The 15,352-nt window shown below is 37.1% G+C and overlaps 1 protein-coding gene across 7 annotated transcripts in view; it reads left to right on the top strand.

Moving 5' to 3' along the window:
- Positions 1-15,352, top strand: part of KLF5 (KLF transcription factor 5) — a 45,067-nt gene that overhangs the window by 9,421 nt on the left and 20,294 nt on the right. Inside the window, exon 4 of one of the 7 annotated variants that reach the window (XM_064586002.1) lies at positions 6,123-8,000. The exons of 4 other annotated variants lie outside the window; for them this stretch is intronic. In XM_064586002.1, coding sequence (XP_064442072.1) covers positions 6,123-6,256 — 134 coding nt within the window. In that variant the 3' untranslated portion in view covers positions 6,257-8,000. Of the gene's footprint in view, positions 1-6,122; positions 8,001-15,352 lie in introns of those variants that run through there. 2 more of the 7 variants (XM_045869565.3, XM_064586003.1) reach the window with 2 other exon arrangements.

The following is a 15,352-nucleotide window of genomic DNA, read 5'->3' as shown; positions in this document are numbered from 1 at the left end:
TGCAGGATGAAATTACTTAGTATCCAGTGTATTTTTTGAGTCTGTATTTGAAAACATGCAGGAAAAAGTATCACATTTAGCTTATACTATATATACTATACAGATAATTAACTAGTTATTTTTATTTGCAGCTTTGAAATTTATTCTCTATATTGACAATTTCAAGCTTATGTAAGAAAAGTAGTGGCTTAAGAGACTTGCTCATTCAGACCCCTGGAAAGGTATTTATGAGCTTGAAAGCTTAGAAACAATTTCTTTTTAATGACTCACTGGGAAAATTAAACTTTGCTTCTAGGACTTTCATCTGAAAAACATTTACATACAAAATTGATTAAACATTGCTTTGAGATGATAAAGCTTATCGAAGGTTAAGAAGTATAATTTGATTAAGCAAACATTTTGACTGATCTTGTGGAGAATCCAGAGAATCTTTTTCTTCCCTTCTGTTTTTTTTCTCCCAAGTGGGAGAAGGTAGTTCATAAGCAGATTAATGGAATTGCTGAAGCTCAGATATAAATAATCAGCTGTGAAGGTAGACTGTAATGTGCCTTTTTTAAATGTAATAATCACCCAAGATTTTTACTTTGGCAGGTATTTTTAGTTCTATAGAATGTAGTAGCTGTTTACTTGATGACTTACATTGTTTTCTGGTGGAAGATTAGAAACAAAGTAATGTCCTACTTCAGTAGAAGTATCTCTGTAGCAGTAGTCCTGTTCTGTCAACCTGTATTATTTATATTCAGGGATCTTTAACTCTGATTAGGGGGAGTTACTGTTTTAGAAGTGCACCTTAGGTAACTTCCAGTAAAAAATAGGCAGCAGAATGTTTCTTTTTGACTCCTTTATAAATGCAAACCTTTTAAGAGTTGGAAGAAATCTTGTCAGGTAACCACAGTAAGTGCAAGTTAGAGGAAAGATTATCTAGTAGTCATTCAGTGCTAGAAAAGTTAAAACACAGAATTTCTCTATTTTGGTTAAAAAAGGAAAGGTAAAATCTTTAACCGGTTTAAAAAAAAAATCAGTTTAGGTTCTTATTACAATAAAGTGAATCCTAGTGTCCTCTTTTTGTCACAAGACTCAAGAATTGGTATTTCATTAACACCATTAATGAGTGAGGAAGTGACAGAAACTTAGGAGCCTATAGAGATTCACTCAGGGAGGAGACTGCAAATGTAACCCCTGACTGTGTGTCACCACCTGTCCTCCTTTGGATTTATCAGGTCACTGTTCTGTGGCCCCATAAGTCCCTTTGGTGTTTGAAACCAGCGTTTTCATCAATTCTAGTCCAATTCTGTAAGGGAAAACTTGTTTACATAGAGTTTGTTTATCCTTGTACAACTTTATATGATGGATAGGATAATAAATGGGTTCTTTGCTAAGTGGATTCTGAACATGTCCTAAAAGCATGGTTCTCACCTGAACAGATACTTAGTGAGATTATGCTCAGTGGTCCTAGGCAGAATAGAACCAGGCAGGGTTAGGGTTAGGGTTGCAAGTGGGGGGGGGAAAGAGACAAATCTGGTAACTCCAGCAGATGCTTTCCTGTCTCTTATCCCTTCCCTTCTTTTCATTAATGAAAATATCAGAATTAGTCAGACTTGGGCCAAACATCCAAAGATGCATTATGAGAAGTGTGGCATTGCAGCTGGAATAGAAGATAGTCTCTGTCCTTGAGGAACTTCCAAAGCTAGTTAAGGAGGCAAAACACAGCTGTTTGAACCCTCTTACAGCAAAGTATGTCCAAGTGCAAACCAGTCATTCAAAACAAATATAAGTGGTGCTGGGGATACAGAGAAGTAGAATAATCTCTCCTGGACTGTTTCTGGAAGTGTTAAGGTGAATCGAATTTCAAAGAAAGGGAGAAGCCTATGAACTGACCACAAATTGGCAGGGAGAAAGAAGGAATTTCTTAATTTTAATATACCCTTTTAATCAATCAGTTTCTTGAAAAGAGGGTACTAATATTAGTTGCATTTTGCAAATACAAATACTGTCTTTGAAATAAACTGCCTACCCTTCTGTTCCAAGTATAGGAGATGTGCTTTAATAATAAGATGACTTTAATAAAAAGATTTTTTAAATGGAAAATTTACTGGCATAGATATATAAAAATAAGGAGCCCAAATCATCCTACCTTACCTTTTTTAAGATATTTAAACTTCAATCTTGTGATTGTTTCCCCTTTTTTTGACCTTTTATTATAATATATAGAGACTGTTTCAGACTAAATTCCCTAAGTCTCTACTGATGGAAAAAAGTCTATCATTAAATTACATAAAAACATTTTCCTTCTGAAATAAGAGCTGATTTGAGCTGCAAGGACTTAAATTCTAAGAAATACCAACTGTTGAAATAATTTATTCCACTTTGTTTGCATTGTTTTGTTTTTTCAGAATGGGAAATGGATTTTAAGTTCTTTGAGGCCAGTGACTTTTTTTTTAAAGGAGAAAATTAAGTCTTAGTTGTGTTTTTCAAGTCATTCAGTGCAGATTACACTCTCGTTTACTAAACATTGGTTTTAATTCATGATGGTTTTTAGTCTGTATTAGATATAATTGAATTACCTTTTAGTTAACAGGCAGGAGATCAAATGTACAAATTTGCTGTAATAAACTTTTAGAAAGTTACCTAAAACAGCTATTCTGAGAAATATTTCCATCTATGATAGTTTTCTTTTGTTAGAAGAATCTATGTGGAACATTCTAGGGAAAGGCCTTGGTATGAGTCTATTGAATATGTTCAGCAGAGCAGAGAAACCTCCCATTCTGTTGTGGTAGGTTCAGAAGTCATTTTTTACCTGTTTATCAGAGGAAAAAAAATTTTTCAGATTTTCAAATACGTTGTAAACATGTTCTCCTAACCTCCTGAAATTCATTTAGCCTGGGGTAAAGGGAAACAATCATTAGGGGACATTTGGGGATTGTTAGAACATGTTTTCAGGACCCTACGGGGCCTGGATCCACTGAAGGCCGGCTCAGGCATGCCCTGTGCTTCCCACTGTCTGCAGTTTAAGGCCTGCGCTGAGTCCATTAAGCTATTCCATAACTGACCTTCTCAAGTGGCTTTCGAATCTTTAAATTTGAACAATATGTGCTCCTTAAATCATTCATATAGAGTGAATGAGTGTTTGCTAATGGAGGACGTAAGTAGGACACTAAGGAAAAGTGGCAGGCCCAGATTCTTAATCTGGAGTTCATTGCTTCACTTCTAACTCATGGAGTTACTGTGAGGAATAAGTGAAATAATGAGAAGTACCTGGTTCTGGAGTTGGTACTCTCCGAATGTTCGTGCCTGCTCGCTCCCTCTTACTGGTAATGCTTTTGCTTCACGTTTTTATGAAATACTTTAATTGGCTTTATCAGTACCGATAGTGTGTATGTTTAACTTGAACAATTTTTAAAAAGATAAGGGATTCCTAGCAGAATACTCCTAGTTAATTTTAAAGTAGAATAAGAAAATACATACTTGTTTTGAGATAAAGTTGAAGCTTGTTTTCCATGCAGTTCAAACTTGTCACTTTTTTTCTTTTAGCCTTTGGAAAGTTTCACATTAACAGCATGAGAACTTAAAATTACAGTTGATGTTGAAAGAGCTTAACTAAATATTTTAAATTGGTGGTATTGGAAAGAGATTCTGTAAAAATCCAATTAAACTTTTGAAAGCTCTGTCCTGTTGAAATAACTTAAAGGAAGTCAGTTTGGTTTCCCAGAAGTACTGTGCATAGTGTTTCTGGCTTAGGAAGAAAGGCTCAAATCTACTATTTGGCCAGAAATTGGGTACCAGCTTCCTCTATGATGTTTTACTTGAGCGGTGTTGACACTTGAACAAATCCCATAGAAACTGCTCCAAGTGGGGAATAGTTGTCCTTGCTTTTATAGTAAAGACTTGGCCCCATAACTAACGTCCCAGACACTGCTAGTATTCTTGGCTGAATAATCTATAGATGTGCATAAATTGAGAGCAAAACCCCAAATGTTTTAGGAACTTTAATGGCTACCGTTTTTCAACCAATCAGTAAAGTAAACTTTTAAAAAAATACGGTGCAGTTTATTGCTTCATAGCCAATAAAAATAGTGAACAGAAAGAGTCTAGTGTCCCTTGTTTCTTAAATAAACTCTGAAAATTCAGTTCTCTTGCTATTTAATTATTAAATGCAAAAGACTAGAATGATTTCTTTTATAATTGGAGCACTATAGGAATTTTTTTCCTTGCCTCAGACATCAGAAATAACTTTCTCTTTCCATTAATTGACAGTGAAGTATTTAACCAACATGTTTGTTTTTGCGATTTATTTTTCATGAGGAACAAAAACAAATGCTTGGGCAAAAAGTTAATTTTTTCTCTTTGATTTACATTTACAAGAGTGAGAGCTAGATTTACTCCTAGTATTAAATATATGTGAATATGAATTGAGAGAAAAGGTTTATGTTACTTAAAATATTTGTGTTAGCTTAAATTCTTAGAATTCATAATGAGAAGAAAATTGAAACATTTTTAAAATGGAAATTTATTAAAAAAAGAATTTCTGTCTTGGTTCAGAGCCAGAGGGGAGGAGAGAGGAAGGAGGTTTGGGGATGCATACCATAAAAGTTGAAAGAAAAATCTCCTAGGAGATAATAGGTACAAATTTCAAAGAGTTATTCTGGCCCTTCTTTGTCCTTAACGGGATTTTGTTTAAGAGTAAGAGTAGTTATCAGGACAGCAAAAATTAACTACAAGCTATAGAAATCTCAGTTGATGTGGACAGTGGACAGTGTCTTTTAAAATTTGGACTTAGTTGAGTACTATTACAACTTCCTGAATATGATGCTGCTAAATCAGACAGGTGGTTGGGTTTCATTTTGGTACTGAGTAGAGTGTTCAAAGTGACTTGGAGGCTCTTCTCTTTCACAAGAAAACACGTTTTAAGGAATTGAGGAGTTTGACAATTCAGAGTTTTAAAAGGTATCCATATAAAACTGAGCAGTAAGCCAACAGTAGTACTTTAATAAGCAAATTTATCTCACAAACTTTCAAACTAACAAATTCAAAGAAAATTCTAAGATAATGAAGCATAAATATAGGAACTTACTAGTTAATGTTCAGTGAAACATCCTCAGGTTTTGGAATTTATTTAGGGGAATACCTGATCTCAGTTAAATAGGGCTAGGACTAATTAGGGAGTTAAGACTGCATTATCAATATTATGTGGATTTGAAAGATTAGCAACTAGCAAACTTCAGACAACATTAAGAATAATACAAATTGCAGTGGGATTGTGGCCTAAATGTCAATTTATTCTAAAGTGAAAAAGCGCTGTGAAAGAATAGGGAGATTGAATGATTAGAGACTTAAGGTATAATGCGTGTAAGCTCCATGAGACTAGGCATTTTTGTTTTGTTGACCACTGCGGTGTCACGAGCACTCAGGACAGTGCCTGACAGGAGTACTACGGTTGTTTCATGATTCGTCACTAAAGTTAGTGGTATCAGACTTTCTGATCTGGTTGAGGAATTTATTAAATACCAAATGCATAAAGCTTCAACACCAACTTTAATATTTTTCTAGCTTTGTTTTGCTTTAATCTCACTGAAAAATGGGAAGATGTGAATGTGTGTGTGCTAGAGTGAATTTCGAAGAGCGAGTGCCCCTTAATCCCTTCTGGAGGCCCTGTGTTCACAAACGAGCTAACTCGTTTATGTGAAGGGTAGTCTGGCTAATCTAGAAAACAGGACCGGTTTGGTTTGATCATGGTACATTCAGTTGGGCGCATTGGTGATGTGAGCAGGTTTTCCCTTCCTCGGCCGTATGACAGCCATTAGTCCCGTACTGGTTTAATTTGGGTTCGTTGGTGTAGAAGTTGTATTCCCACCGCAGCGATAGAGCCCCCGGAGCTCATCTAGTCATTTCCTGGGTTCACATGTTCGGGAACAGTACATAGAAATACACACCCATTCATCTTGCACATTCGAAATCGCCATTTTCCCGCTCTTGAGAAGGACTCCAGATATTTTCTGCTTTCTGTAATTAGGTCGAATACTACCTATGAAACAGTGACTCTTGCCTCGATTCTTTGAGGAAATGTAGGTCCTAATGGAATTTATGAACCAACCTTCTCTTGGACCATGATTTTTTTTTTTAAGACAGGCAGTGTCTGCGACATTTGTCTTGCAAGCAGGCCCCCTCACCTCCTCTTGGTCCGTTGTCACAGGTGAGAAGCCGTACAAGTGCACCTGGGAGGGCTGTGACTGGAGGTTCGCGCGCTCGGACGAGCTGACCCGCCACTACCGGAAGCACACGGGGGCCAAGCCATTCCAGTGCGGGGTGTGCAACCGCAGCTTCTCCCGCTCCGACCACCTGGCCCTGCACATGAAGAGGCACCAGAACTGAGAGCCCCGCCGCGGCCTGCCGTGCCTATGCAATTCACACTGACCGCCTGCAGTTCCTCTGGCAATGGCAAAGTTTTCAACTACAAACTTAACCTATATATATATATATATATATAAAAAAAACAAAAAAAAAAAACTGGAAATGTATATTTTGTATATTTGAGAAAACAGGGAATACATTGTATGAATACCAAAGTGTTTGGTCCTTTTGAGACTGGAATGCTTGCTGTAATGTATATGGCTTTACTCAAGCAGATTTCATCTCCTGACAGGCAGCCACATCTCAGTGTGGGTAGGGGGGTGGGGGTGCAGGGTGTGTTCGCAGTGTTTCTACCTAAGCACCATCATTTAACGTGACAGTGTTTAGTAAACAAGTCAGTTGGCAGGCACAGGAAGAAGGCTGGATTGTATGTCAAGATTTTACTTGACATGGAGTAGGTTTTGTTTTGTTTTGTTTTTTTCAATATTAGATAATTCCTTAGAGGTGCGCAGTGTACCTGGCCATTCACAAATAGCCATTGAACAAATGTGTTTTTTTGTTTGTTTTTATATGAGTTGCCTGTATTTGCTATTCAAAATTTTGTAAATAACGCAGATCAGCTTTATAGGTTTATTACAAGTTTTCTAAGATTCTTTTGGGGGAAAATCATAATTCTGTTTGAAAATAACCGTGAATACCTTTACAGTTAGAATTTGTGGTAAAATACCTCTTCAAACCTCACCAAATTCATTTCTTTAGGAGGAAGAAATCATCATTCAAATGAAACTTAAAAAGCAAATTCCATGCACTGATTAAAATACTATTGTTTTAAATATGAAAGACGTTTTATATGAATTGTGAACTCAAGAGCTTAAAGATACCATACATAAAAGTTAAACTGCTAACAATAAGCTAAACAGTATCATTTTAAAAAAGGACAACTTGAGCTCTCACGTGGCAGTGTTGAATTTATGATGCAGTTTTCAGATACCAAAATGTTTGCTCGTGCAGTACTGTTGGATGAACGACAATTTATATGGATTTTGCATGTAATATACAGTGAGACACAGTAATTTTACCTAAATTACAGTGCAGTTGAGTTAATCATTGTTAATACTGACTCAGTGTCTGCCTTTAATTATAAATGACATGTTGAAAGCATAAGGAAGCAAGTGCTACGTATATGCAATGTAATAGTAATGTGACGCTGATGCTGTTAACCAAAGGGCAGAATAAACAAGCAAAATGCCAAAAGGGGTCTTAATTGAAAATGAAAATTTAAGTTTGTTTTTAAAATATTGTTTATCTTTATTTATTTTGTGGTAATATAGTAAGTTTTTTTAGAAAATTTTCATAACTTGATAAATTATAGTTTTGTTTGTTAGAAAAGTTGCTCTTAAAACGTGTAAATAGATGACAAACGGTGTAAATATTTTGTAAGGCTTCAAAATGTTTATACGTGGAAACATGCCTACATACAAAGCATAAATTGGTTGCTGTTTTGCTTCTTTTCCCCTCTTATTTTTGTATTGTGGTCATTTCCTATGCAAATAATGGAGCAAACAGCTGTATAGTTGTAGAATTTTTTGAGAGAATGAGATGTTTATATATTAACGACAATTTTTTTTGGAAAATAAAAAGTGCCTAAAAGATTCATGTTTTGCCTTCCTTCTTCACCCACAATAGCAAAAACAGCAAATTCCATTCCCAAAACTATTTAAAAGGGTCTGTCTTATCAGGGCAGTTAATAAAAAAACAATTCCCACATTGAACCAAAGCTACCTTTGTTTAAAACAAAAAAAGGGGTTTTAAGAAACACGATTACAAGTATAAAGGCAGATACACACACATAGTTCATGAATGTTGATTTTTTTTTTTTTTCCTGGTCACTACACAGACACACATTGCATTAACCTTTTCAAGACCGTAGAGGTAACTTGCATATGCTAGTTTTTTTTTTTTAACTTTATTTTTTATTTGTTTGAGAGAGAGAGAAGGAGCAAGGGGAGGGGCAGAGGGAGATGGAGAAGCAGACTTGCCTGCTGAGCAGGAAGCCCGGACCTGAGCAGAAGGCAGAATGCAGATGCTCAACTGACTGAGCCACCCAGGTCCCTGCATATGCTAGTTTTATTGTCTGAGGTAAATAAAACGAATTGGGCTTTCAACCAAGGAAAAAAAATCACGAAGTTTAATGCAGTAGCAACAAGCACACCTAGGGGTTTTTAATACCATTTTCCAGTAAAAAGGATGGGGCTCCTTAGAGAAATGGCTGATTCTAGGACTGGGTTAGGAAGTGGACAAAATGAGCCTGGAGCATTTGACAGCACCAGGAAGTAAGGAAGCCATTCAAATCCCACAATGATGGCAGGTATGTCAAGGCAACAAAAAGTAGGAATGGGGGCGCCTGGGTGGCTCAGTTGTTAGGCGTCTGCCTTCAGCTCAGGTCATGGTCCCCGGGTCCTGGGATCAAGCCCCGCATCGGGCTCCCTGCTCAGCGGGAAGCCTGCTTCTCCCTCTCCCACTCCCCCTGCTTGTGTTCCCTCTCTCGCTGTCTCTCTCTCTCTGTCAAATAAATAAAATCTTTAAAAAAAATTTTTTTTAAATTAAAAGTAGGAATGAATTACAACCCAGAGTATAAAACAGCCATGAGCCCATACTGAAATAACTGAGTAAATAAGAGAGGAGACAAATCCGCAGAATTCCAGTTTTTGCAGACACTACCCTGAGAGGTAGAACATAACTCCCCACTCCTTGAAGTGCATGTTGCGCAGAAGGCGGTATGGCCAAGAGGGGAGGGAAAGTAGTGCAGAAGCCGCCCAACCCCACCCAACAGCCTCAGCCAGGTGGTCAAGGTCCACATCAGCAGTGACAAGTCATGGTTGTACATAATGTGACAAGAATGGGACTTTGCCTCTGCCGTCTTCCTTCCTGTTGGAAACATGTAACCTCAGTCCAGTCCAGACAAAGCCCAGTTGAGGGACATTCTACAAAACACCAATACTCAAAACTGTCAAGGTCTTGAAAACCAAGAAAATGTGAGAAACTCACAGCCAAAAGAAGCCTGAAGAGACATGACTATAATGTCAACTAACTGGGATTCTGAAACAGAAAAAGGACATTAAGCAAAAACTGAGGAAATCTGAAAGTACAGAATTTAATGTATCAATAACATTGGTTCATTATGACAAAATGTATCATACTAATGGAAGATGTTAATAGGGGAATTCTGTATTATCTTTGCAGTAATGCTATAAAACTGGAATAAAACATTTATTTTTAAGAAAACTGAAGGAAAATCTGTGTCACTATTACATATGTTCAATAAATGGGAAAATCCCTGATGTAGGAGCTAAAGTGAAAATTGTAGTTACATGATTTGGCAACATCGGTTTATTCAGCTTCTCATCATTTGACTCATTCCTCCCTGTCATTCAAGTAATACCCAGCTCAAGAACACTGCACAATGCATTCTCTAGCTGGAGCTTCTCATTCTTTCATGAGGGAAAACATAATTTCTTTGGCTTAATTTTATTTCTAGAAATTGAGATCGTAAGGCTGCAGGCTTCTTAAAGTAAAGACAACTCCCTATGTTTAGTAACAAATCAGAGCTGTATCAGTATTAAGTTGTAATTGATAATTGTATGAATGCAGAAGCTTTCTTGTAAGTAGAAACCAGTCTTGCTTTGGCTCCCGGCACTTAATTGTATTTAGCTTCTTAACACAGAGGATGGCTGTTTCCAGTTCTTTTTACCTCTCTGAACTCTTTTTTTTTTTTTTCCCCTTTTGTAGGCTGCCCTTTCTCCTTTCAGGCCAGCTACCTGTTCCAAGCCCTTGTCTGCCAAAGCTCAGTTCAGACCCTCTGTCTTTATTAGCCACACTCACTGGAACTTGTTTTTTTATTTGGAAACACTATGGTACTTCAGCATTTGAATTATTTTCCGACTTCTATCATATGTTTTTCTTCCTCAAATTGTCAAATCTTTGGGAGAAATGCCACTCCTAGATTGCCTTTGTCTTCCTGCTTTTATTGATTGATAAGTCAGATGTCAAAAAATAACTTTATGGTGCTGTGTGAGTTGTCTTAAGCCTGGAGTAATTGAATCAATGTAATGTTTGCCAAATTTCCTCCTCATGTTGTACTATTGATAGAGTGTTGGTGTTGGATTTTTGATAAGGTATGTGACTGAAACTGATTATACTGTGAGCAAACAGGTAATGCTTTGTGAATTTTTTTAACAGTAGTGAGTTTTCAAGGGAGAGTTATTGTACACAACTATGTTTAACATACTTTTCAAAGCTACAGGTAATTTAATTGCTGATCATCAGCATGTCCATTACATGAATGCCTGGTTTCAAACATATTCTGACCAATCTCTTGGTAAACAAGCTACCCCAACTAGACCAAAACTGAGTAATGCATCAGGTTCCGATTGACTAGAATGCAATTAGGTAATTTGATTTCAAGTTAGTAATGCTCTGAGTTTTAAATGTCTTCTGTTAGTTTTTATTCTCCCCACCCCTAACCCCAAGTTAGCTTGTTTGGTTTTGCTTCATTTTGTCATTTCATTCCTGTGTTGCGGTTTGTGTAAAGTGCATCACTTCATGGCATCCAATTAGAGAATCCTTAGATAAGCATGACCTGGCCTGCCTACATAAAAATGTTCTTCAAAATCTAGCTAGATTCCTTTTCCTATCTTCAGCTAAGCCCACCAGAGCTCTTTGGATTAACTCATGGGCCATAACATAACAAAGAGGGGCTTTATTCTCCATTACTAAGTCTGGTCTCTACTTTGAAGTTGACCAAATTCCTTCCTTGGTTATATTCTTCACTGCAGTGTGAAACTAATCAATAGGAGACTTTTAAATTTAATTTTTTGTTATTCATACCAGAGTTATAGGTGACAAAACCTGGCAATTGTGTGATACTCATTTTAACAGTGACAAGGGATAAAAAGCATAATAAATGACATGAGAGCTATCTGTGATAGGAAGTTTGTTATATTCTTGTAAACCAGCATTCGTTATCTATTCCTCTCAGTGTGTATCACCTCATGAAAGCATTTGGGGTCATGGAAATGGTCATATTCTTGAATTGAAAGTAAAAGCTTAATGCTATTTGGCCACTGATGATATTTAAATGATGATATATATGTAAAGAATTGAATAGGAAACTAAGAAGTTCATATAGACTTTGAGTAAAAATGGTAGATACATGCATCTCATTTTGCAGCCTCTTAAAACCCCACTAAAACAAAGGACCTTTTTCCTCCAAGGCAAACTTTATGAGAAGAACAGGAAAATAGAAACACAAACCTGAGGGAGCTGGAAAGAGCTAGATAGAAGAGGCAACAAGCTGAGCAGAACTGAAAAAGCTAAATTTTTTTTTAATTTTAAGATTTATTTATTTTCCGGCAGTGGGCAGAGGGAGAGAGCATCTTAAGCAGACTCCTTGCTGAGCACAAGGAGCCCGACACAGGGCTTGATCTCATATCCCTGAGATCACGACCTGAGCTGAAACCAAGTCAGACGCCTAACCAACTGTGCTACCCAGGCACCCCAAAATGAAATCTTAAAGTAGTGGAAAAAACCAGAAACTAACTCAATTCTAACCCCCCATAAAAATCCCAAAAGATCTCAAGAATTCATAGTATTGAGTACTCTTGGAAATGAAGCTAAAATACAATTGTTAAAAACTTGTCTAAGAAGCTGTTAATTCCTTGGTCTCTCCCCATACACCTCCACAGTAACATACACTGTGAATTGGGAATAACCAGTTAGTCTCCACCCCAACAGAAGAATGCAGGTTATTTGGTTATTCACGGGAGAAAGTAAAGACAGGGAGTCTCTAAATTAGTAGACAACAGGCCCAGCTGAGGGCAGGAATGACAAACAGAAAAAGGGAGAGTTGAATGAATGTGCATATTGGTTGCTGGAACCTGTTCCTCTTCTCTTCCCCATTTGGTTCCCAGGATGATGGAGACAGAGCCTTTATTCTCCAGGCAGGATAAAGTCTTCAGAATGGACCAGCCCAGGAAGAAAGATCAAAATATACTGAAAATCCCAAGTTCTCCAATAACATGGCTCAGTCAGATCACTCAAAGAAACCCACAGAGGATTAGCTTCACACAAACGCTCAGAGCTTCCAGTCTTTGGTCCCTCACTATTAAATATTTACAGACAACCAAGAATTACCAGATATCTAAGGAAACCATCTAATAGGAAAGAGAAGAGCAACTTGGAGAAACAAGACTCAATGTAAGGTGGGTGAAATATTAAAAAGAGCTAGTGTTAATAGCCTCAGAGATAGAAGATATTAGAATTATGAAACAGGATGTTCTAAATAACATGCAGAGGACAAAAAATTAAAATGGGACATATGAGAGCAGGAAGGAGAGAAACAAATTTGAACAGAGAGATGTAAAAGAAGACCAGTAAATTAGAGTTCAAATCTAAGAGCCTTATTGTCTAAACAGAAGTTCCAGAAGGAATAGAAAAAAGGAGAGAGGAATAGAAATTAAGAGAATAATTCAAGTAAATTCCTTGCAACTAAAGGACATGAATTTCAGGAGTGAAAGGTTTTTGAGATGCCCTAACACCAGTGTAAATAGATCCACATCAGTATGAAACTTCAAACCCTGGGACCAAAAGAAGTTCCTGAAATTCCCAAAGAGAGGGAAAAAAGTCATATATAAAGGAAATTGAATTGCTTCAGACTTTATCAGTGGCACTGGACTCTGGAAGGCAGTGGAGACATGCCTTTAGAATTCTGAAGATAAATTATTTTTTTAAGGTTTTATTTTTTTTAAGTCATCTCTGCCCCCAACATGGGGCTCGAACTCACAACCCTAAGATCAAGAGCTGCATGCTCCACTGACTGAGCCAGCCAGGCGCCCCCAGAAATTATTTTTAGTTTAGGATTTTATACCCAGCTGCACTATCAAGTGTGAGGAAAGAATAAGACATTATTTGGGGGTGCCTGGGTGGCACAGTTGGTTAAGCATCCAACTGTTGGTTTCAGCTCAGGTCATGATCTCAGTGTCATGAGATCAAGCCCCCCATGGGGCTCCTCACTCAGCGTGGAGTCTGCTTGAGCTTCTCTCTCCCTCACCCTCTGTCCCTCCTACTCCTGTTTTCTCTCTCTAAAATAAATAAATCCTAAAAAATAAATAAGACTTTTTTTGATATGTAAGGTCTCAAAAATTTTACTTTTTTATCATTCAAAGACTCTTCACCAAAATGAGGGAGTAAACCAAGAAAGAGAGACATGGGGTAATGGGAATGGGATCCTGCACAGACGAGAGGGGAAGAGAACCCTCAGGATGAGATGAGAGCAAAGGATCCCAGCTGTGTACTAGACAGACAGGGCAACCAGCCAGATTAGAACAAGTGAGAAAGTTTCTGAAGAATCTCCAAGATTATGGAACTAAATAGAATATCAGATACACCTGAATGTTTTTCAAGGAGATTTAGGCCATGGGGTGGCAAACTACAGCCTGAAGTCCAAATCCAGCCTCAGGTTGGATTGTTTTTTTCCTGCCTGTGAGCTATAAAGGGGTTTTTTACATTTTTAAAGGGTTGGGAAAAAAAATATGTAATAGAAAATGTATGTGAGCCACAAAGCCTAAAGTAGTTACAATCTGTCTCTTCTACAGAAGAAGTTTGTAGAACTGGTGCAGATTTGGGATTTTAATTAGACATCTGTGTATAGGCAACCAAACAAAAACTTACTGCACACACACAATTATTAATTCCATGTAAAACCAAAAGTTGTCCGGCTGAGATGGCAGGTGCACACCTGTTACGTAGAAATAGGGAAGTAAACATTGCAGATCAGCTAAAATGGTTGAATGTGGATGCCTCCAAGGATGGGGGAATGGTGGAAGGAAGGAAGGTGGGATTATTGCTTTTTCATAAAAAATACATGTAGAAGTAGTGAACGTTTAGGACAATACTTGTGTATAATTTTGATCAAAATAAACAGGAGCAGAGGAGAAAGAGGAGGGAAAGGGGGACAATGAACTTCTAAGAAAGAATTAAATGCATACCCCATGGTTCCTTTGGAAACTGCTGGATAATTTTGAATAGTTTACTCTATGTCCCCTAGCATCAAGCCCACCTTTGGTAGTTTTTATGAAAGGAGGCTCAGTTTCTAACATGAAGTTCAGCATACAATACAAAAGAAAACTGAAGAAGTGTAGTTTAGAAGGACTTAGAGTAATATTTGAAGGTTCTCTATTATACACAACGGTTCAAAGCAGTCTGCACTGAGGCACTAATATTGGGGTCTAATGTTTATACAGCACAGAGATGAAAAGGAAGATGTTGATCTTGAAAAAAAAGGCTCGGAAGAATAATTTTTCCCTATGATTCTGAATTTTCTACACGAGGATTGGCATATGGTAAATAATCATTAAATGTGTATTGACTAAATAAAGGAATCTGTAAAAATACTTCTAAATATAGAAGTTTCAAGTATTTAGACTAAAAAAATTAGGGTGATCTAAATCTGAGTAAAAAATATAAACACTGGTCATGAATTCTCACCAGAAATTATTAAAGAGTTATTGTACTATGTTAGAGTAGGAAATGTCTTGAATCAGTATAAGAGCATTTTAAAGTTTGAACATTATAAATTGCAGTATTTGGCAATATTGCTCGACTGAAATAATGGATATACTGGGATCTACATAATAGGACTCAAGGCCACTTTTGAAATCTTTTGGATGTAGATGGACTTACCTTGTTAGTACCTCAATTACTTAGGTGCTTGACAGATACAAAGATAAAAACTTATGAGGGTATATTTATTCCTCTTTGACCCTAAAATGAGCAAAGAGAATAATACACTGTGTTTACATAGAAGATTTTGCCTAAGAAGTCACAACTCTGAAAATAATCAATGATTAATCACCACCGTACCACTGTGAATTTGATGAGTATCTTGTTTTATATCTACCTGCAGAGACATCTAAATGAAAGCATGACAATAAACACTGCTAACGTT

This window comes from Mirounga angustirostris, unplaced genomic scaffold, assembly GCF_029215605.1.
Source record: "Mirounga angustirostris isolate CCGP_5_RB_7025 unplaced genomic scaffold, mMirAng1.0.hap1 SCAF_3, whole genome shotgun sequence".
NCBI classification, from domain to species: Eukaryota; Metazoa; Chordata; class Mammalia; order Carnivora; family Phocidae; genus Mirounga; species Mirounga angustirostris.
The sequence above is the reverse complement of the archived record's forward strand: the minus strand, read 5'-3'. Positions and strand labels throughout refer to the sequence as shown.